At 43.5% G+C, this 23,512-nt stretch overlaps 1 protein-coding gene across 4 annotated transcripts in view; it reads left to right on the top strand.

Annotated features, from left to right (window-relative positions):
* Positions 1-23,512, top strand: part of ITPRID2 (ITPR interacting domain containing 2) — a 73,749-nt gene that overhangs the window by 41,497 nt on the left and 8,740 nt on the right. For all 4 annotated transcript variants that reach the window (XM_035133656.2, XM_035133666.2, XM_035133674.2 and 1 more), the window contains 5 exons: positions 4,566-4,638; positions 12,718-12,809; positions 15,424-16,611; positions 20,238-20,315; positions 21,817-21,944. In XM_035133656.2, the coding sequence (XP_034989547.2) occupies positions 4,566-4,638; positions 12,718-12,809; positions 15,424-16,611; positions 20,238-20,315; positions 21,817-21,944 (1,559 nt within the window). The remainder of the gene's footprint in view (positions 1-4,565; positions 4,639-12,717; positions 12,810-15,423; positions 16,612-20,237; positions 20,316-21,816; positions 21,945-23,512) is intronic.

The following is a 23,512-nucleotide window of genomic DNA, read 5'->3' as shown; positions in this document are numbered from 1 at the left end:
CCCTCCCCATCCCCCTCCCCACCCCCTCCCCACCCCTTCTCTACATAAGTGCCTGGGGACTCCTATTTCACTGTATCTGAAGAAGTGTGCATGCACACGAAAGCTCATACCAAAATAAAAACTTAGTTGGTCTTTAAGGTGCTACTGAAGGAATTTTTTTATTTTACTTCGACCCAGACCAACACGGCTACCTACCTGTAAACTTAAAGATCACACTTTGTTTTAAAGGCAGCATCACTTTGGGGGACGTGACTGGAGACGATTGTGTGACACAGAGGTTATTGCAATGGACACAGTTACTTTATTGCCCTGCTTACTTGAGGGAAGTAGTAAGGAGCAAGAAATGCCACTCTGAATGACCACATATTACATAAAATGATGGCTGGTGAATAAAATGATGTTGCAGCTTGAAGCGCTGATTCAGATATGTTTAAATAACAAGTTTGTTAGTGACAACAAGTTATACAGGCTACCCAAACCCATGTTGACCATAAACTCAAATTTGGAGATTTGGAAGTTGTGGGGAATCCACCCACTTCTGGAAAAATCCAGAATCTTCTGCCAGATAATAGTAATTGGTATTAAACCTTTTCATGTGAAGATTAGCAAAGCTATGTTCCAAAATATGAAGGTTCTTCTCTCACAGACTAAACGTGTTACAGTGTTCAGGGTTTGCCACCTTTAGATGAAATGTAACAAAAGAAAGTTTTGTATTCGTAGCTTGTCTACAGTTTGCCTATAATCTCTGTAATTTAAGGAATGGCTATTTATAGTTTGCTGTGTCCTGGATTTCAGAGTTCTTTTTTAACAATGAAAGAGATGTTATTGTGTTTAGGTAGCGCTGTTGCTAAGCTGCAATCTTATATGTGCTTAAATGGGAGCAAGTACGGCTGAATTAAGTAGTGCTTATTTCTTGAGCAGACACGGATAAGATTAGACTCTTAAGGCGCCTTTGCAGGCCACTCAGATACGTAGTTTTCTTGCAAACACATGCATAGCGTAACCTTTGCCATCAAAATTGGTCTAGACGAAACTAGACTATACAGTTTTTCTGGCAAGCGATGAGCAGATTTCGACTGAGGGGGTGTGATAGCCTTTTTTTAAAAAAAAAAGTTTGTTTTGGTGGTGCCCCCTCCCTCCCAAGAGTCTAGGCTTGAGTAGTTCAGAGAAAATTGCTAGCTTGAACAATGCATATGCAAACTTGGGCATAGCAGATGGTTCTGGCATGGAGGCTAATTGTTTGGATCAGGACTCTCATTTAATTTTACATCAGCTATTTGGCACCTGCTACTTCTAGTACAGTCAAACATTACAAATACACAACCAAACAATAAAAAAATTAAAAATACACAACCAAACCAAACAATTTCCACATAAATCACAATAAGATGCAAAATAAAAATGCAAAACGCCTCCCCACAACAGCACCCCAGCCCAAGAGTCTGTTCATCAGCCTCAGCTTTTGTAGTTGGAGTCTGTCCTTCCCAGGCAAAGTGGAAAAGGCCCCAAGGCAGGGAGCAGGTCTTCCTGGGCTCACAGCCAAGATGGTCTCTGGCCTCTTCAGCAGCCTCAGCTTTTGTAGTTGGAGTCCGTCCTTCCCAGGCAAAGTGGAAAAGGCCCACAAGGCAGGCAGCAGGTCTTCCTGGGCTCACAGCCAAGATGGTCTCTGGCCTCTTCAGCAGCCTCAGCTTTTGTAGACCAGAGCAGGCAATTTTCTTGTGGGTGGCAAAGAGAGGGAGAAACAGAGGGAAAGGGGAGGGTTAAAGAGAGAGAAAAGCCCAGCTACTTTTGACCATGGCTCCACTGACCTATCAGTATGTGGCCCCTGACAAAGTAACACTGAGAGAACATGGCCCCTGAAAAGTAAACATTTGGCTATCCTTGGTAAAGTGTTGCCACTAATCTCCATTTTGCATTGCTTTGGATTGGGTGCTTTTAGTTTGACACTCTAGATCAGGCATAGGCAACCTTGGCTCTCCAGATGTTTTGGAACTACAACTCCCATGATCCCTAGCTAACAGGGCCAGTGGTCAGGGATCATGGGAGTTGTAGTTCCAAAACATCTGGAGAGCCACGGTTGCCTATGCCTGCTCTAGGTGGAATGAGGCTGACACTCAGTGTGTAGGTCCTAGTCACACTCTTGAATATCCTCTTCTTACATGAATTAACCAAGAATTGTCATGTATACCACATAGGTGATGATATGCATCTCCCAATCAGTTGAGCGCATTAATCTTATCGCAATTGAGGCAATTGCCACTTTGTGTGGGGTGATTAGATTAGTTTGTGGGATGTCTTCCTCCCTTGTTTGGGGTTGGGGAGGATGTGTTTGCTTGCAGGCATAATTATTCCCTCGGTTGCCACACCAAAAAGTTGGCAGCTGTGTTGGAGCTGGTTACAAGGCTTTCTCCAAACAATAGCAATAACGCACCAGAACTAGGGTAGGGGAATTTAAACAGAGGTGACTGCAGACCTCATCATCCTTTGGGGCAAAGCTAACTTCACCTGCAAAACCTGTTGAATGCTAATAAATAAAAGTCACATCCATTTTTTAGATTGAGTGTAACTGGTGGTGTGGTTTCTTTTTTTACTTAATTCTGAAATTTTAATTTGATTCTTACATCAGAGAGAATTTTATATACAGTATAATTTTATCGATGTTGCTTTGTGCAACAAGAAAAAAGACATTTCCCCCCTTGAACAAAACCTTTCCTGTCGTAAGTTTCTCTATGTTGCTGGGTGGTGGGAAGTTGCATGAGAACTGCTTATGTAGCAATTAATTTAGAGCAGCTTTCTTGCTGTTTAAACAAAGGAGCTGCTTTGTGCTACATCTCCCCATTCCTGCTAGCAGGCCAGCCTGCCTTGCTACATAGTCTCTGACACTAAATAGAACTTTATAGAGGGAAATACCGTATGAGCTGGGAAACCTGTAGTGCTGCCTATTTAAATGTTTTGGGTTGAATCTACTGGCCAGATTAGTCATAATTTGACAGCTGACACAGGATGGTGTTTTGAGGTGATGTCAGGCCTTGTCTGTGGTGTTAATTACTTTGGTAATAAACCTACCATCTGGTGTTATAGAATCATAAAATCATAGAGCTGGAAGGGACCCTCAGGATCATCTAATCCAGTCTTTCCCAAACTTGGGTCTCCTGCTGTTTTTGGACTACAACTCCCATCATCCCTAGTTAGCAGGACTAGTAGTCAGGAATCAGTATTAGAAACTGAGATATAAAAGCTGGGAGCTAAATGGCACCTCAAACTTGGGTTATGGGCGCAACAACGGAATGTCTAGGTGCGTTTTTTAAATAACAAAAATACAAAGCTGAAAATGAATGAACTGCAGCTAAATTATTATGCTCATTTTTCACATGGCCTAGTCCTTCCCCTGCCCACCCCCCTAATATTCTTAAGAGGGTCTCTTCCCCAGTCTTCAGAGAGTAGCTGGAAGTGGGGAGGCAGAAAAAAGGTCCTCCTTTCCTTCCACTCTGCAGTTTTTATCTGAAATTTTAGGCACAGTACTTTGCCCAGAGTTCAGAAACTGCTCGCGCTAATGAAATTCCCTTTTGCAAAATGCACCTAGAACAATGGCAGTTTTGAACACTGATGGGAACTGTATTCCAAAAACAGCTGGAGACCCGCGTTTGGACTGATCTAGTCCAACCCCCTGCAATGCAGGAATATGCAGTTGTCCCATACGGGGATCGAACTTGCAGACATGGCATGGTCAGCACTATGCTCTAACCCACTGAGCTATGTGTGAATACTCAATTATTCATCTATAAACCTGTACAAAATTTTTAAAAGTCTACATATGGAATTTTATCAAGGGGAGATTAGTTAGGATCTGCTAAAATCCTAAAGCAATGGGATAGTTTTCAGCTTCCACAGAACTGTTCTGAGGATCAATATTAACGTGGTTTGGACTGGGGGAGAGAGAGAAGGAGGTAGCTTGCAGACTTAGAGGTATGGTAGAAACCTCTGCAACATGTTAGAGGATTTAAGATCAGAAGATTTGCAGCTGGGGCCTCTACAATTCCCTTTACGGACAATGTCTCCCTCCATCCTTTTAAACACAGAGTTTGGGGAAGGCTTTAGTGAAATTCACAAGCTAGCTGTCATTAACTTTATGATTTTTGTTTGGTCTAAATAATGGTCTTGTGTTACTGCCTCAATAAACCAGCATAGCTACCTGTCTTAAACAACAACAACAACACGTTCTTGCCTAAAAATGAAAAGCTCTTTTGGAGATGATTGTATTTGCTATACAACATTTCTCTTAAAATAAACCCCCAAAACCTTAATTGCCCCTGGAATACTGATATGGTGTTTTTTTATTCCACATATATCATGTTTTGCATGTTCCACTTTATGTACTTATTTTCTGCTGCAGGAAGTCTGAAAGGGATATTCCAGTGATAAACAGCAATGAATGTTTACTTTGGATTGCCAAATTTGATTGCGTTGGATTGTTAATCAGCTAAGTAGCTAGTTATGTTGATCAGTGGGCATAACTGTCTGTTTGGCATGACTCAAAAAATGCTTTGATTTTGTTCCTGCTGCAGATTCAAAGTACAGAAGGAGAGATTCCACATGCTCTTAACATGAGCCAGCTGGCTTTAGCCAAAACCAAAAAAGGTGAGTAGGTTTCTCTCCTCTTTCTTTTTGGCCCTGTCTGGAAGGCTCTGGCACAGTCCATTTGTTTCTGAAGGTGCCTATTGACATGTTGATGCAAGTACTTGGGAGCTTCTTAAATTGCAGCCCACCCAAAAGATCCTTGTCTGCTTCTCTGCTGGCTTTCAAATCATAGTGCTCCCCTTGTGAAGTGGCACTTCAAATGAGACAGGATGAATCACATTTCTAACCTCAATGAATGGTTCTGCTTCTCTGTGCTGTGGGTGATGGGTTGAAGAAACTGAAAGGTTGTGTTTTGCTTTGTGTTGTTTTTTTTATAACTGAGCCCTGTCATTTGAAATGACAATTTTAAACCTTAAAATTACACACTCTTCAAACCTGAATTGTGTGATACATGCAGCATTTGACTGCCCTTCAGACTGCTGACTGTACAGAAGCCTCGTACTTTTGACCACACAGATTGTCTTCCAGTGCAGTCCTGTACACATTTGAAGTTCCACTGTGTCCAAGGGGGATTCTTCCCTAGTAAGACTTTTATTCCCCTCTTTCCCTGCCAATATATGGGCAATGGTATTGCCCAAAGGATGAAAGCAAGGGCAGTGTAGGATTCCCAGCCTGCACTATACAGCTGATGGACATGAAAGAATCCCAGAATGCATCACAGGAAAGCACCATTTTATTCCTGAGCCCTATCTGCGCAAAGAAAAGGGGTGGGATCCTGGGAGACCAAATTAACTGGGTTATTGCCCAGTAGCAAAGATATCTGCCCACCATTCAGGGAGTTGATCAAGAATATACATTGTTCATTGCATGCATGTAACTTTTGAATGTACTTTAGAAGTTGTTATTCAATATAAAGAAAATAGACCTATACAGTCAAACCTCGGTTTACGCCTACCTCGGCGAGTGACCGCTTCGATGAGCGGCCTCCGTGGACCCGGAAGTGTTTACATCTGGGTTCCGCGGCGTCAGATGCACAGACGCGATCTGCGCAGCTTGCGCATGCGCAGAAGCGCTCTATTGGTGCTTCGCGCACGCACAGAAGCGTGGTCGCAAACCGAGGTACCACTGTAGAGTGAATTATGCTTTCAGTTTCAATCCGGAAAACGTTTTGCCACTGATCTCAAAAGTTTTTTAGGGGGAAAACTGATGCCATGTGCATGTGCAGCTGACAATAGAATTTAGGTACATACATGTGAGTGTGTGCACTTTGAGTTGAGAGCCCTATGCTTCCTATTTAGTAATCAATAAGCTTATTATCAGACCCAGGTTTTGTTTATTAATTCTCTGAGTCCTTATCCTTCAACCTTGGTTCAGGCTCACATGAAAGCCGTAGCCTTGCATTGCAAGAAGTTATCTCATTTCCATCAACCTGTTTTCTACTGCCTGTTTCCAAAGCCTGTTAATAACAAAAGAGGGGTCCCGATGTAGCTTGTGACTCTTAAACAGCTGCTTTGATACCCATACCAGTGTTGTGCTTTTCAGCACAGAATGTTATGCACTTGTAATGCATTTTTGGTGGCATTGTGCCTCCAAAGAGAAGGTCACTGTTGCTTTTTGTAACTTGCTGCCGTCTGAAAAACATGTTTAGCAGGCACGCAGTAAAACGTACAATATCTGATTGTTTTTTATAATCTTTATCTTTTTTTTACAAGCATGGGGGCAACCCATTCTTGGGATTTTTATGTTAAACACTGCTGCATATTGCAACTGCTGTGCCATGCACAAATGCAAGCTTTTTAAAAACTGTCACTGCACACTTTATGAATTGTGCTTAAAAAGAAAAAAAAGGTTAATGTAATCACTTTTCATAATCTTTGTTGTTTGAAAAAACAATATTGCAGAACAATCTTCCTTGATATGATGTGCTTTTTAGGTAATGCCTTTTACCCAAATGAGTTTATCTGGTGTGTTCAGCACTGGGCCATTTGTTATTATGTAACCCGAATGGAGATATGCTTTGCTTTCTGGGTTTCTTTCCTATGACTGGAACAAAAAGATACTCTTGCTCTGCACTATAAAAATGAAAGTGCTGCTGAAATGTCCAGCATGTGCAATGCTAGTTAATTGGAGGAAGCTCATTTCAGAGAAGGCACCACTTTCCTGCCCCTCACCCCTTTCTTCTGTGATGGCTTCACCTTGGAGCAACATGAGTATTAGGGGGGGCTAGTATGCTAGTGTTGGAGTAAGGCAGTGATGGCCAAACTTGGCCCTCCAGCTGTTTTGGGACTACAACTCCCATCATCCCTAGCTAACAGGACCAGTGGTCAGGGATGATGGGAATTGTAGTCCCCAAAACAGCTGAAAGGGCAAGTTTGGCCATCACTGGAGGAAGGCTTCGGAGATCAAGGTTTAAATCCCCTCTTGGCCACGAAGCTCACTAGGTGACCATGGGCCAGTGTTCCTGCATTTCAGCCTAACCTACCTCACAGAGTTGTCGTAGGAAAAAATGGATGGGGGCAACCATGAGCACGACATTGAAGAAGAGGGTGGGTTTAACAAACCCATAGTAACAGTTGGTTTGTTCTTTTTGGAACCCCAGTTCTCAAGTCTCTGGCAGATTGAGAGAGAAGTTGAACACCCAAGTGTCTTGAAAGCTCAGAAGTCAAATACAGTCATATGAGCTTGCCTTATACTGAATCTAGCCATCTTGTAATAAAGACATTTGCCCAGCATCACCTATTTTATCTATCCATTTAAAAGGTTTACGTTGATATTACTAGTACTCCTTCTACATTTGTATCCTGCCTTGCCACTAAGTTGCTCAAGGTTGTGGTATACGTGGTTCTCCCCTCCTCATCTCATTATTACAACAACCCTGTGAGGTACATTTGGCTGAGAGTTGGGGACTGGTCAAAGGTCACCAAATGAGCTCATGACTGAATGGGGATATGAACCCTGGTCTCCCAAGTCCTAACCATACACTACATTGAGTTTCTACTATACCAGTAGTCAGCTTCCAGGATGGATTTACAAGAGTTTTTCAGCTAAGGAGATCAAAGTTTTGCATGCGTCCACTGGAAATGTGAAATAATTCATTACCACAATTTCTTCTTCTTCTTCTTCACCATTATTTCAGTTTTTCAGGAGGTGATGCTTCTTTATTTTTAGCACAGTTGCTTCCCGTTTTGGGAGGTAGTTAATACAACAGTTACAGATATGTGTGCAGACTTCAGTACACAAACACGTCAATACGCAGGGCCAGCCTAGAAGGCCTAGAACAGGCATCCCCAGACTTCGGCCCACCAGATGTTTTGGACTATAACTCCCATCTTCTCCGACCACTGGTCCTGTTAGCTAGGGATCATGGGAGTTGTAGGCCAGAACATCTGGAGGGCCGCAGTTTGGGGATGCCTGGCCTAGAAGATATCTAGGGTGCCATCAGAGTTGACCCAGCTAACCAGCAGATACTGGGGGTGCAGCAGTAGCAACCCACCACTCTTTTCTCCTGAGTCCACCAGCTGTTCCCCTCTGCTTCCCTGAGGTGTTTTGGAAGACAGTGTCTATATGATTGTTAACGTTATATAGCTCTCTTTAGTTGAGTAGTGGGGAAGAGCCAACTTGCCCAAAGCCTTACATACAAAGATGAGGGACCTCTGGCCCTCCAGCTCCCATCAGCCTCAGCTAGCAATTAGGGATGATGGATTCTGGATTCCATCAACACCTGGAGGCCAAGGGTTTCCTCGGGGGATGAAACAAATTGCAAATGCTCCTCCAGCGCTAACCAAGTTAAGGGTCAAGTAGGATGCTGCTCTGCCGTTAACTCGCTCCTGTTTTTCTGGTTTCAGGGTTAGATCTGTGTCTACAGAATGTAAAATTGTCTAAGGCATAACAGGTTCAAGCCAGTTTGTTTAGTGGATAGGAATGTATGATAAGAACTATTACAAAGGGGAATTTGCTGATGTGAACTTGTTGAATTGAGTTGAAGTGTGTTGAAGTGAGTGAGTTCGTGTGCCCTTTAATAATGGCAATAAGAGCATCTCTCTCTCTTTTGAAAATGTTTTGACTATTTGTTTCTGAACATTGCTCACACTGGGCCTTCAGGTATAAAGCAGGTATAAATCTCACTCTTAATAATAATAATAATAATAATAATAATAATAATAATAATAATTTATTATTTATACCCCGCCCATCTGGCCGGGTTCCTCCAGCCACTCTGGGCGGCTTCCAACAAAACACTAAAATACAGAAATCCATCAGACATTAAAAGCTTCCCTAAACAGGGCTGCCTTGAGATGCCTTCTAAAGGTCTGGTAATTGTTGTTCTCTTTGACCTCTAGTGGGAGGGCATTCCACAGGGTGGGTGCACTACCGAGAAGGCCCTCTGCCTGGTTCCCTGTAACTTGGCTTCTCGTAGCGAGGGAACCGCCAGAAGGCCCTCGGAGCTGGACCTCAGTGTCCGGGCAGAACGATGGGGGTGGAGACGCTCCTTCAGGTATACCGGACCGAGGCCGTTTAGGGCTTTAAAGGTCAACACCAACACTTTGAATTGTGCTCGGAAACATACTGGGAGCCAATGTAGGTCTTTCAGGACCGGATTTATGTGGTCTCGGCGGCCGCTCCCAGTCACCAGTCTAGCTGCCGCATTCTGGATTAGTTGTAGTTTCTGGGTCACCTTCAAAGGTAGCCCCACATAGAGCGCATTGCAGTAGTCCAAGCGAGAGGTAACTAGAGTATGCACCACTCTGGAGAGACAGTCAGTGGGCAGGTAGGGACTCAGCCTGCGTACCAGCTGGAGCTGATAAACAGCTGCCCTGGACACAGAGTTGACCTGTGCCTCCATGGACAACTGTGAGTCTAAAATGACTCCCAGGCTGTGCACCTGGTCTTTCAGGGGCACAGTTACCCCATTCAGGACCAGGGAGTCCTCCACACCCGCCCGCCTCCTGTCCCCCACAAACAGTACTTCTGTCTTGTCAGGATTCAATCTCATTTCATGCTTTTTAAAAAATTATTTGGTGGTTCACAAAGGCCAGCCTAATTAAAAACTTGCAATGACTACTTTGGCCAACATCTACTACTCGATTTCACTGCCCTTTCTACATTTGAGCACAGGGCTTATAATAATTAATCTCATTTAGATACCTATTCAGACATATAGACTGCTTATATTAATCTATATGTTTAAATTGCGGTTGGTGGAAAAAATATTTTAAATGTCTCCTCCCTCCCTTTCTTTTTGTTATATCTGCAAATAACCATTTTAAAAAATAAAAAATAAACACCACCAAATACTTTGGTCACCCTTGCCCTATTGTGGAGGAGCCTTAGCTCGGCGATAAGGCATATCTTTTGTGAGTTGAGTTCCCAAGTTCAGTCGCTGACATAATCACCTTGCAGGCGTAATCACCTTCTAACAGGAGAGCCGATTCAGTTGGAAACCTTGCCCCTAAAAGTAGCCGCTGCTCTGAATGACATTTGTGTGATGTCATCAAATTATTAACACTCATGAGCAGCAAGCTGAACCCGCTTCAAATGTTAAAAGGCTTTCTTGACTTAATCTGCTCTGTGAGACTCTTGAAAACTCCTGATGGATTAATTATTATTATTTCTTTCATGTGCAACTTTGTAAGAAATGCACTGACTGTCAGCTCCGCGAAACCTTTAAAAACCTTTCGTCAACCTTTTAAGAAACTGCATTGCTCCGTTTTTCAACCATTCCTTATAAATTATACAGTTTCTTAAAGCGATTTAGGTGGGGAGGGGAAAAGAGGCGTTCCAGTTGGATCCTGCCAAAATGTTTACTCTAGCTGTGCACTTTAATTTCCCATAAAATCCTGAGAACTGTGTTGTAAAATGCCTCTTTGTGGCTTATTTTATTTATAACAGAACTTTGTGAACTGTTTAAAGGTCTGCCCTGCGCAGGACACCTACTAAATCCAGCGACATCCATTGACACAGTTATATGTGACCATTGCCAGCAACTGAACATAGGAGGCTTCCCTATATCAAGTCAGACCATCCATCTAGCTCATTGTTATCTATACCAGCGTTTCTCAAACTTGGATGTTGTTGGACTACAACTCCCACCACCCCTGACCACTGGCCCTGCTAGTTAGGGGTGATGGGAGTTGTAGTTCAACAACAGCTGGAGACTCAAGTCTGAGAAACATTGGTCTATACCAGGCATCCCCAAACTTCGGCCCTCCAGATGTTTTGGACTACAATTCCCATCTTCCCCAACTGCTGGTCCTGTTAGCTAGGGATCATGGGAGTTGTAGGCCAAAACATCTGGAGGGCCGCAGTTTGGGGCTGCCTGGTCTATACTAACTCTCAATGGCTCTCCAGGGTTTGGGCAGGAGTCTTTACCAGCCTTACCTGGAGATGCCAGGAGTTAAACCTTTTTTTTTTTTTGCATGCAAAGCAGATGCTACAGCACTTTCCCAATGAAGGATGCTGAGCTTCCTTGGATTTCTGGATGTGCTCCGCTGCAGCCAGATGTAATTGGCCACTTGCATGTTAAATGCCAATCTGCACTAAGCAGGTATTGGTACTCGGCATACTGCCTCCTTGATGGCTGAAACTCCATGTAAGCTAAGAGATAGTTGGGAGCATGGCAGCCTGCACTGAATTTAGTGTGTGGCACAAGTCCAGCAGTTTTGAAAACAATGAAAGTTTTCCTTAGTTTTGCAAGAGGAATTTCAGTCTGGGTTGTCTGTCTACAGACCAGTAGTTTTGCTAGCGCTGCCATACGTCTGGGTTTTCCTGGACACATCTGGGAATCGGGTGGCAAAAATGGCGCCCGGAGGATTTTTGCTGTATCAGCAAAATGTCTGGGAAAATTCAGATGTATGGCAAGTAGGGCGATTTTTTTTTAAAAAAAAAAAACCTTTGAAAATACCCCCAAAGCCCCAGAACTTTTACTTTTGGGGGATTTTCACTTTTGGGAATATGGCAACCCTAGTTTTGCTGACTGTTTTTGCTGTTTTGTTTTGCAGGATTTGATGTATGTGTTTTTAAACAGTATTTTATTGCTTGTTATGATTGTGATATCTTGTATCGTGTTTAGTTGTCCCATGCTCCCATTGGGAGGAAAAGTACGAGGAACTAAATACAAAAGCCAATCTCAACATCATATTATACACCAGAATGATTTAAGAACATGGAGCCCAGCAGGGGTTGCATAGATAATGTTCTTAATGGTTGGAGTCACTCGTGGGGAAGTTTAATTTGTCATTTTAGCAGTATATTTGGACTGCTTTATTTATTTGTCTGCTGAATTCAATTTCATGATGTGTCCAGTTTTGAAATATAATAATAACAATAATAATAATAATAATAATAATAATTTATTTCTACCCCGCCCATCTGGCTGGGTTTCCCCAGCCACTCTGGGCAGCTTCCAACAGAAAAATGAAATAAAATAATCTATTAAACATTAAAAGCCTACCTAAACACTTGACCTGGCACAGAGCTCTGCAAATGGCTTTAGTCGGCCTGTTTAAACAGAGCAAGACACACTGAAGCCAATGGGAATAAATCAACAGAAATCTGCAAGCTCTTCCTACTAGACCAGGTCAGCACCACTTGGGTTGTACGGTACCAAGGTGAAAGGAGCCTCCAGCCACGTATATTGCACCTGCCCAATGTTTGGGAGTCCCTGCTTCTGCATCCCAGACAGCAAATATTGGTTGAATTGCTGATGGGAGACCCTATGTGACTGGTTGACTTTGTTGGTTTCATGGGTCACAAATAGTGTAGACCTGTGCATGGATCAGAATTTTCTAAGTCTCTACAAGCTATAACTAGAGAGTTACTGCTTTTCCAGGAAGGAAGTGGGGGGGGGGAGAGCCCAGAGGGTTATTAGTGTCTACCTAAACTGTACAATCCCTATCCTGGAATTAACATGAAAGATGGCTCCTCTCATACTACCGGTAGAAATTTCACAACTTTTTGGGGGTTCTAGTTCTGGCAGTGTGATTTGGGGAAACGGTTTCAAATCACAACCTTTGGGATGGAACAGGCCAAACATCGCAGTTCTGCTCTTTGTAGCTAAATGCAGATTTGTGTCTGTGTCGGTTCACAAGATCTGCTGTAGACAAGTTTGTTTGAACCTCTTGGTTTCTCTCGCTTTCGCAGACCAGCTCCTACGGTCGGCAAGTCAGCATTCTGACAGCAGTGGTTTTGCCGAGGATTCTTCCACAGACTGCTTCTTGCTGAATCAGTTGCAGGTACAAACCTTATTTTTTTACCAAAAAAACCCAATGCGTACATGTTTTTTGGGGGGTGAGATATACAAAGTCATGCCTAGTTTTTTATTGGCTCTTGGTGACTGAGTAACAATAATGTTACAGCCATGAAGCTTTCCTCATTTTATTGCCACAAACCAGGGCTTTTCTTTCAGCCGAAACTCGGCCGAACTCAGTTCCGGCTCCTCTCAGGTGGGCGCCATTGCCATTCCAAAGAGAACAAGGGAGGTATTCATGCTGAGTTATGGCACCTCCTTTTCTAGAAAAATAGCACTGCTAGCAATGCTATGCTGCTTGTACAGTTGCCGTATTTTGAAGAGCAAAAAAGAAGACGCTATGACGACTCTCATTTTCAATACCCGTACTATATGTAGGCTATAGAAGCTGTGATATATTGCTGAGGGGAACAGGAGAAGAGAAGAGGAAATCCAGTCTTCGGCCACCAGTTATGTCTATGTTTCATCCAAAAAGAAGAGCCAGAGACATTTTGGCAAATTAAAAAAATCCACCCAGACATAATTTTTACTCCTGAAAAGGAGGGCACATGGCAACCCTATTTCACCATTTACACAATTTTGTGTAAATCCCTACACAAATCTATTGGTTTCTTTTTGACTACATTTTAAAAATTATTTTTAGCCTGATGCTACACTGGTTATATGTAGATGTACTTATTTTACTGAGCATAAAACTTTCTATGAATCGCTGCAAATGTATACTTCAGTCCTTGTTCCAAAGGTATATTTTGGTCCTTGTTGCGTGCATCAAGAAATTGAATCAGCCCTAAGATAAACTAAAAGTCCATGTTTTAGGCTTTGAACTGCTTAGAAAATAAGTGTTAGAGCTCATCTGCCTTGCAGGATAAAATCACATCGATGTAGAAGTCCCCCCCCCCCCAAATAGTAGTTGGTGTTGATCTGGGCAAAAATATGGTATGTTGTAGATATATGACTATATTCGCAAGCAATAAAATGCTGTAATGTCATGAGTAACATTCTGCATGTGTGAATGAAGGCATTGAAAGGCAGGAAACTTGTAATGTTAGCTTGAGCAAAGCAAGCTTTGCTTGTGCCATGAAGTTTTTAAAAGCCCTTTCTGCTGGCTTGAGCAACAAGCTTCTCTGTAAGAAATGGAAAAGGGTCCAGATTGAATTGCCAAAGACGACTTACCTCAAATTATTATAAATTAGTGCCCTCTGCTGTTAAGCAGATTTTTCTTTAAGGAGTAGAATAATGTTTGGTATTTTCCTCCTTCTTTTTTAAGAGGCAGAGAGATAAACAACTACCTGACATTTAGAAAATACCTAAAGGCAGCCCTGTTTAGGGAAGTTTTTAGTCTGTGATATTTTAATGTATTTTGATGTGTGTTGGAAGCCGCCCAGAGTGGCGGGGGAAACCCAGCCAGATGGGCGGGGTATAAATAATAAATTACAGTGGTACCTCGCAAGACGAATGCCTTGCGCAACGCGCACCTTGTGATGTTTTCGGCGCTTCGCAAGACGAAGTTTTCTATGGCCATGCTTTGCAAGACGAAGTTTTTCGGCGGTTTTTGTTTGTTTGGTTGTTTTTGCCAACGGCAAACCGCGCTTCGCAAGACGAAATTATCGCAAGACAAAGCGACTCACGGAACAAATTACTTTCGTCTTGCGAGGCACCACTGTATTATTATTATTATTATTATTATTATTATTATTATTATTATTATCCATGTTTATATCCTGCCTTTTCTCCAGTGAGCTCAGGGCAGCAAACATGATTCTCTTTTCCTCCCCATTTTTTTAAAAATACCTTTTTTATTTATTTTCATGGTACAGAAGATAAATTTTGAGAAAACAATTGCCACAACAGTAAACAACAAATAACTTGTCTTGATAAAATTACAGACTTTTGTCATGCCATCTGTTAAAGTTTCATTTGAGATCATGCCACGTTTTCCCATGAATGCTGGGTAGATTCCTGGCACAGTCTGAACAAGTTCCCTCCCCATTTTAATCTGCACAACAACCTTCTGAGGTAGGTTAAGCCGGCTGGCCCCAAGCTCACTCAGCAGGGAGCTTCATAGCTAGGTGCAGATTTTAACCTGGGTTTCATCTATCCTTATCTGACACTGTGACCACTACACCACACTGGACCTCATTGTGTTGTATATTAGCGAATTCAGTGGATTAAAGATCTGACCTACTGGCCAGCCTTGCTTTATTTTCTCATGACCGCTTATTCCTCCAATCCGGCTATCTTACGTAATAATAATACTAATAATTTATTATTTATACCCCGCCCATCTGGCTGGGTTTCCTCAGCCACTCTGGGCAGCTTCCAACAAAATATTAAAATACAATGGTCTGTTAAACATTGAAAGCTTCCCTAAACAGGGCTGCCTTCAGATGTCTTCTAAAAGTCTGGTACTGTAGTTGTTTTTCTCTTTGACATCTGGTGGGAGGGCGTTCCACAGGGCGGGTGCCACTACCGAGAAGGCCCTCGGCCTAGACTCGTTTTGCTTTTTATTTTATTTTTTTAAAGTTATTTGCATAAAGGTACAAATGTTTTGGTATTTTCGTTGTCTCTTCACCACCCTGTTCTCATTGTGTTCCTGACAGGGACACGAGTCATTGCAGGCTATGGGAAGCAGCGCTGACAGCTGTGACAGCGAGACAACGGTGACATCTTACAGTGAAGAACTCAAAACGCCAATAGATGAGCAGTCCTATTTTAATGAGCTTGATGAGGAGAAATTCCTCCGCACAGAAGTGGAGCAGCGGAAGAGGGAGGCGGTTTCTGGAAGCGACGCCAGAGAAAGTCGGAAAGTTCTAGAATGCGAAACTGGGCAGGCTGAGACCGGAGGAGATACAGAGCTTGGGCAAGGAGGATATATTAGAAAAGATGAAGATTCTCTGGCACAGGAGGAAGAGTCTGAAGTGCTGGAGGAAGGCAGTGAAGAGAGCGACGCGGATAAAAGCAGCGAGTACGAATTTCCTCAGTATAAAACGCACCACATTCTTAAATCGATGTCCTCTATAGAAAGCAGCAGTTCATCTCCTTCGTCCACCGACCGGGTGAGCGTTGCTTTGCAAAGAGCCCAGAGGAGGATAAGTGGATCATCTGATTCCAGAGCCGGTCGTTCGCTGCTCAAGTCGAAAGACTTTCTTTTCAAGCAGAGGCATCGGATCTCTGAGTTGGACTATCCATTGAGGCGCTCCCAGTCTCTCCCATCCGCACTACTAAACCCGGTGAAAGTCGTCTCCTCCGTAAATGTCCAGCTCACTCCGGGAAAACAGACATTTTGTAGCCCCCCATCTTTTACTTACAAGTATGACACCCCTGAACAGGAGGAGGAGCACACGGAAGAGAAACCCCCTGAGGAGAAAGACCACAGTCCCCCCAGGTGCAAATCCACGCTTTTCATTGCACCATCATCCCTTAGGAAAGAAGCTTCCCAGCCTGCATTGAACAAGGCGGCGGACGAACCATGTCGGAGCAGAATACAGAGCTGCCCTTTGCATCTCCCGGCTCATATGTCTCAGTCGTCGTGCTCGCTTCATTCTCTTCAGTTTGATTATCCAGACATGCCCTTATGCGCGCATATGAGAACATTTAGTACGCACAGCATCCCAAGCACCCCTGGGTCGTCTTGCAGTGGTTTGCCTTCTCCGTTCAGCTGCCCTTACTCGCTGAGGCATGCCGGGCACCGGCGCCAAGCTCATGCCATGCATTCGCCCTCCACGGTTGAAATGCAGCTGAGGAGAGTCTTGCACGACATCAGGAACTCTTTGCAAAACCTTTCACAGGTAAGCTAGCTCATTGTTGCAGTCTGTATACCCCCCCTGTCTCTCTCTCTCTGTGTGTGTCTGTTGGTTTGTTTGTTTGTTTGTTTGTCTGTCTGTCTGTTTGGAGGATACATATTTGGTTGCTTTAAAAAAAGACGGCATGCACAACCATTGTATGGTGGTTTATTTAAATTTAGGATTCCCCGTGGCACGTAGTGTTTCCACATGTAATTTATTTTGCTGACAAAGGGAAAAGCTTGTCAAAGACTGGTTTTGCCAACAGGGTGCCCTCTAGGTGTTATGGATTGCAATTTCCATCATCCATGACCACTGACCATGCTGATAGAAGTTGTAGTCCACCACATCTAGAAGGCACCACATTGGATGCTGCTGCTCAAACATTCCATTGAGTCCATGACTAAGTTGGGATTTGACTCCCCAGGTCTAAGTTTGGGCCACGTTGCCTTTCATACAGTCATGGCAAAGCTGACGTACAAAAACTCAGTTCTGTGAAGCATGAATTACAGTAGATTTCTTCCTACTCGGGATCGTTTATATGCAAACATTTTAAAGACGTTGTTGTTGATGTTGATGTTGATGTTGTTGTTGTTGTTGTTATATTGAGGCTTGAAAAGATATTTCTGTTTTGTTAGTTCTATACTCCAGTGCATCTGATGAAGTGTAAGCCATTGGTATTCTGTGCCCTGGGGAATGTTGGCATTGCTCAGGTCAGGAGTTTGACAGGGTCCCCTCAAAGGCAAGATAAGTAATGGGAGGTAAACTTTGCAGAAGGCCAAGTTTGCTCTCCACTAACTGTCTAATGCATGCTGTGTACAGCTGTGTGGAAATGTTGCATCCCAACTCCCATTGTCCCTGATAATTGGCCATGCTTGCTAGGGTTTATGGGAGTTATAACAAAGGAATGTCTGGAGGGTTCACAGACATTCTCCTCCTCTCATCTAAAGAGTCCTTGAGCAGGATTGTGACTCTGAGCTGTCTCCCATTTCCCAGATGTCTTTATATTGAGGGCCAGCCTGGTTTAGGCAAGTGTGAAATGAGTAGTATGCATAAAAGCAAAGCCCTGTTCACACACACAAATCAGAATAAAACACAACAAGATTTGAACGGCATACATATTTCTACAGAGTCTTCATGAAGCTTGAGAGACATGGGATAGGCGGCTTAAATTTTTCAGCCACGTGTTTCATGTGCAAAACAGCTAATTTGGAAGCTCTGACTATTTTAATGCTCTGCAATAAATTTTCATTAAGCAACTTCCGTTTCGCAACCTCCTCCTAGAATGAATCCCAAGATTTCCCCCCACTTGGTACTTAACAGCCCTGTTGTGTTCTAAAATGCTTGCCAGATGCAATAAACTCCGTTCTGGAGCTGGGGGAAGTTCACCTTTTTTTTTTTGAAGAGGCTTTCACAACCGGAAGCCTCATTTTATCATATGAAAGTACTGGATGAACATAGTTGCTTTTCTAGTCAGGAGTTTCCCAGGGATCTGACACAGCTTTACTCATTCCATTTTGTAAAATGCATACTTTCCCATGATGTCCATAGTTAATAAAACTCCTAGACCTACACTGGACTTGCTACATTTCCCCATCCTTTAGGAGTTTGGCGTTATTGCCTCTGTGTGTCTGACATATTTGGGTTTGTGTGGATAATGCTGTCTGAAGCCTTGCTACTTGCACACTGACTTCTAAGATGCTATAAGTCTGAGAAAAAAACTCCTTTGTCTGTCGTGCAGCACATATCATTATCACCATAGCACAGTTTTGATTTGGTGCTTGTATCTTAACTGGAATATTATGAGCCAGTTTGTGCAGGGGCTACAGCGTTGGACTTAGACTGCATTGACCTGTGTTTCAAATCCCTGCTCAGTTGTGAAGCTCACTAAGTGGCCTTGAAGAAGGCATTTGGTCTCGGTCTATTTCACAGAGTAGATGGTCTCCTATGGGCTGCTCTTAGTCCTTTGTGGGAAGGACAAAAATCGCAGGTGGGAAGTTTTGCCTTGCACAAATTGGCTTCTTACCCAGAAATTTCACTGCCAAATTGGATTTTTGAATCTAAATCCATTCCTCTTCTTAGTTGGAATTTGCTCTTCACACAGGTGCACAGAGCTAATTCAGATGGCACGCAGGATACCACCATCTGTAGGACTATACCACCTTGCAAGGGTTCTGGGGCTTTGCTTGTTTGAATATGCACACCCAGCAGAATTGAAGAGGTGCAATAAATCTGACCAGTCTCAGATTTTAGATATTGTTTGGGGCTTCAGTGTTTCCATATCTGTGATGTGGAGGGGTGGCAGGGGTATCACTGCCAGAAACATTGGCTGTAACACATTTTGTGGCTGTCATTTAGGGGTGAGGGCTTGGGCCCAGAGTCGAAGATGAGAACCAAAGTTTGGGCTTGCTTGAAGTGCCAGCCCATTTACTCACGAAGTTGTTATAGAAAAACAAACAGGGCAAATGCAAACGACCTACTGTATTTTTCCATGTATAAGATGCCCCCCATGTATAAGACAACCGCCAAAATAAGAAATCAATATTTAAAACATAAAACAGTACATCTTATTTTCTTAAATATTCAAAGTGCTGGTATATTTAGTACCATATATTTAAGCATCAGTGGCGGTCAGGGGAGTTGGCCGAAGTTGTTGAGCTCTTGCAGAAGTCCCCCAGAGTTAGGGTTGCCATACCGGTATTTCAAGAGGTAAAAATCAAAATTTGTTGGGCTTTTTTTGGTGCAATAGCATGAAAGGTTGTTGTCAGGGGGACTCCCCACAGGGACCCTCCCCCAGTCATCCTGACCAGCACTTTGCCCAGTGACAGCGCAAGCAGCGGGTCAGGGGGAAGGAATGAGGAATGGAACGGAGTGGAGAGGGGGCTCCAAGACGTATCAGAGCCTCGGCACTGACCCAGCTGGCCAGAGGAGGAAGGACAGCACAGCGAGGTGTCGGAGCCTCTGCAATGCTCCAGCCAAAGGACGGGAGAAGGCATGCAGCCCCTTCCGGCACCTACGTTGGGTCATGCACCCAGACATAGGGCAAGGGGGCTGCGTTTTGGGGTTCCCAGACTATTATGCTGGCGCAAAAACAGACAAGCACCATTGCCGGGTTCTGAATCAGACTAGGCAATCATGTTTTCTGATGTCTCTGCACTGTAAATAGGATGCACAACAAAGCTCTTAAAGACAGAGCAGACTGGAGCGTCTTTACTCGAGAGTAGCTGCACCAATCCCCTGACAGTTGCTGAGCCCTTTCTTTTGGTGGTTGCAAGCTCCCCCCTCCCGTCTGCCACCACCCTACCCCAGAGCCTGAGACTGAACACTTTGCATTCACCTCCATTTGTAAGAACCCCCAATTTTTTACTACATTTTTAAAGCAAAAACCAGCATCCTGTACACAGAAAAATACAGTATATTGGCATAGCCAACATGCCCATTGAATGTTGTTGCACGGCAGCTCCCATTATGTTTCATGGTTGGCCATGCTGAGTCCAACATGGAGGTTTTCTCTTGCCTTTGTTCTTACATTGTGTTCATGACTGTTGTACTGACATGTTATTGCTTATTGGTTTCATGCACCAAGTTTTTAAAATGCATGTTTGTTTTGATCTCTTCCCTTCCCTTTCTAGAACGCTATGATGAGAAGTCCTGACCTCACGACAGCCCCTTACAGTACTCAGAGATCTTCTATTCTACCTCTCTATGAAGTAAATGGCATTTTTTTCTCTCTCTCTTCATCCATGTTCTGTGTTTCAGATAAAATTGCACCTATATATACGTTTAAAATGGGAATGTCCTTTCATCCGGGTTTCCCCCTCCCATCTTTAGAAGATAGGGACGAAGAAATAGATGTTGCAGTTCTCTACTCCACATAGCCAGCCCTCTCCCTCCCTCCCTCTGGGTGGTTTTCAAGGGCAAAGGACAGGGAGGTCATGGGGATGCTGTAGGTGTGGTGCTGAGATGGCTGGCTCTTACCAATATGGCAAAAAAGACAATCACGGAAATATATAACCAGCGTAAAACAAAACTCATAGCTGCCAAGTTTTCACTTTTCTCGCGAGGAAGCCTATTCAGCATAAGGGAAAATCCCTTTAAAAAAGGGATAACTTGGCAGCTATGACAAAACTATGCCGTGATATATCCCTGAAACGAGGTACAGTGGTGCCTCGCTAGACGAAATTAATTCGTTCCACGGGTCTTTTCTTATAGCGAAAAATTCATCTAGCGAATCCCATAGGAATGCATTGATTTTTTTGGATTTTTTTTTTTGCCCATAGGAATGCATTAATTGAATTTCAATGCATTCCTATGGGAAACCGCGATTCGCTAGACGAATTTTTCGTAAAACACATTCGTCTAGTGAGGTAACCTCCGCTCGGAAAATTCTTTCGTTAAGCGGAAATTTCGTTAAGCAGGGCATTCGTTAAGCTAGGCACCACTGTATTGGTAAGGTGAAAAAAACTCAACTAATAATTCCTCAAAGAAAAATAATAGATTTAAATGTTCCCAACAAAACTTTGATTTGGAAAAGAAATAAATACCTCAAAATAACCTCTAAATAAAGTAAACCTTGACGAGGTGCCGGCTAAGTGACTCGTTTCGCTGGAAAATATCTGTTTCCTCAGAAGGAAAATGTTAAGGGACTGAGAAATATCATTGCTCTTCGGAAAGATTAAGTAAAGGGCTGCAAAAGCTCTCCTAGTTGTGATGGTGTGTCTCCATTGTTCAGACTGCTTGTCTCTATGAAGACAATCCATTGGCAGATTGGGGTCATGGAATTCCATAGCTACCAGCCATAGTGGTTCTGTATTCCCTCCAGTGTCAAGAGGGTGGTATGTCTCTGAATATCAGTTTCTGGGAACTGCAAGTGAGAAGAGAGCTCATGTCCTGTTTGTAGACTTCGCATAGGCGTCTCCTTTGTTTTATAGCATATTTTAATTTTTGAGGCTGTTATAACGCCCCGGCGGAATGGTTTCTGCCTCTTTTAATTATGCATTGGTCTTTATAGTTGGGGAACTCTAGTTGTAAACTGCATAGAAGGCATTTTGACATAAGCAGTATACAAGTTAATCATCACTGTCGTTGCCATCTGCTTGGCTACTGGGAAGACAGGATTCCGGATTGGAGGGGCCTTTAGTCTGATCTAGCAGAGCTCTTGTTTTGCACAGAGTTCTGAACATACATACTTCTTTGTCTGTATCTGTCTAGAATACATTCCAAGATCTTCAAGCCGTGAGAAGGAACCTAAACCTGTTTAGAACGCAAATGATGGATTTAGAATTGTCCATGTTGCGCCAGCAAACCACTGTTTATCAGCACATGACAGAGGAAGAGAGGTGAGTGGGGTGGGGTGGGGGTCTTCTCACCTAAGCAACTTGTTTACTATATCTGTGCTCACATGCAGGTTCCTTTTATATTTCTACTAAAACCACTTGCATCTGTTCTATTTCTTTCTCAAAAGCACTGTTTTTCTTCTAGGTGCGCAGCCTTCAGTTAATCCTAATGCACACGCCTTCTCCTCCTTCCTCTTCTGCTCATTTAGAGCTGGCCTTTTGCATTCTGACTCTGCCACTTTGCTTCTGATCATCACTCACAGTTACACTGCTGCAATTTTCTCCGTGCCGGTCTTTCTGTTCTGCCGCCTCTTCTCACTTCTCACTTCAGAGTGCGCCTGTCAAGACCAACCTTCTGTCCTTTTTGCTCTGATCTCTGCCCTCTTGGTAAGATCCTTTTTGACGTTTGGGTATTACCGTAACTTCAAGGGTCCTATTCCTTAGGACATTTAGCTGTTTTGAAAGGGATGGCCTTTCATTTTATTTACCCCTCAAGGAGTTCAAGGTGGCATGCTTCTCAACCCTTCCATTTTTGTCCTCGCAACAACCCTGTGAAACAATAGGTTAAGACTGCGACCCTGTGGCTGGCCCAAGATCACCCAGTGAACTTAATGACTGAGTGGGGATTTAGACCTTGGTTTCTCAGGTCCTAGTCCACACTATGGGATGCAGGTGGCGCTGTGGTCTAAACCTCTGAGCCTCCTGGGCTTGCCGATCAGAAGGTCGGCAGTTCAAATCCGCATGATGGGCTGAGCTCCCGTTGCTCTTTCCCGGCTTTTGCCAACCTAGCAGTTCGAAAGCATGCCAGTGCAAGCAGATAAATAGGTACCACTGTGGAGGGAAGGTAAATGGTGTTTCTGTGCACTCTGGCTTCTGTCACAGTGTCCTGAAGTGCCAGAAGTGGTTCAGTCATGCTGGCCACATGACTCGGAAAGCTGTCTGCAGACAAACGCCGGCTCCCTCAGCCTGAAAGTGAGATGAGCGCCACAACCCCATAGTCACCTTTGATTGGACTTAACCGTCCAGGAGACCTTTACCTTTTCTTTTCTTTTATCTTAGTCCAACACTCAAACCACTTCACCACACTGGCTAATACTCAGGATTTCCCTCCGGATAATACCGGTCACTCTTAGAGCCACCTTGTGATGAGGTTCCGTAGAACTATTTGTTTCTGAAGATACTCATTTATATATGTATATGTATCTGTCATCCTCCTAAAGAGATAAATGTGCCCTGTGTTCCTTTACCCCACCCCCATCTTAGTCTTTCAATATGCTTGTGGTAAAGGTTTGCTTGAGAAATAGGGACTGAGCTCAAGGTCAGTCATGAGTGAGTGAAGATTTGAGTGTGTGTCTTCCCAGGTCTAGCCTAAGGCTCTGCTCATGAGTTTCTTGTCTGATGTCTGCTACATGCATGGTAGCCCTTCAAGCCAGCCTAGTTCCACTGAAATCCCATTTCGTTTTCACTGTAGATTCTGTAAGGAAAGGGTTGCTTCACTCTCCCATCCATGTATTACGGCATCTGCATGACCAGCTCTCTCCCTTGCTTATATAATACGCTGCTCCCAATAA

Source organism: Zootoca vivipara, chromosome 1 (genome assembly GCF_963506605.1).
Source record: "Zootoca vivipara chromosome 1, rZooViv1.1, whole genome shotgun sequence".
In the NCBI taxonomy this organism is placed as follows: Eukaryota; Metazoa; Chordata; class Lepidosauria; order Squamata; family Lacertidae; genus Zootoca; species Zootoca vivipara.
Note: the sequence above shows the minus strand (reverse complement) of the source record. Positions and strands in the feature narration are given on the sequence as shown.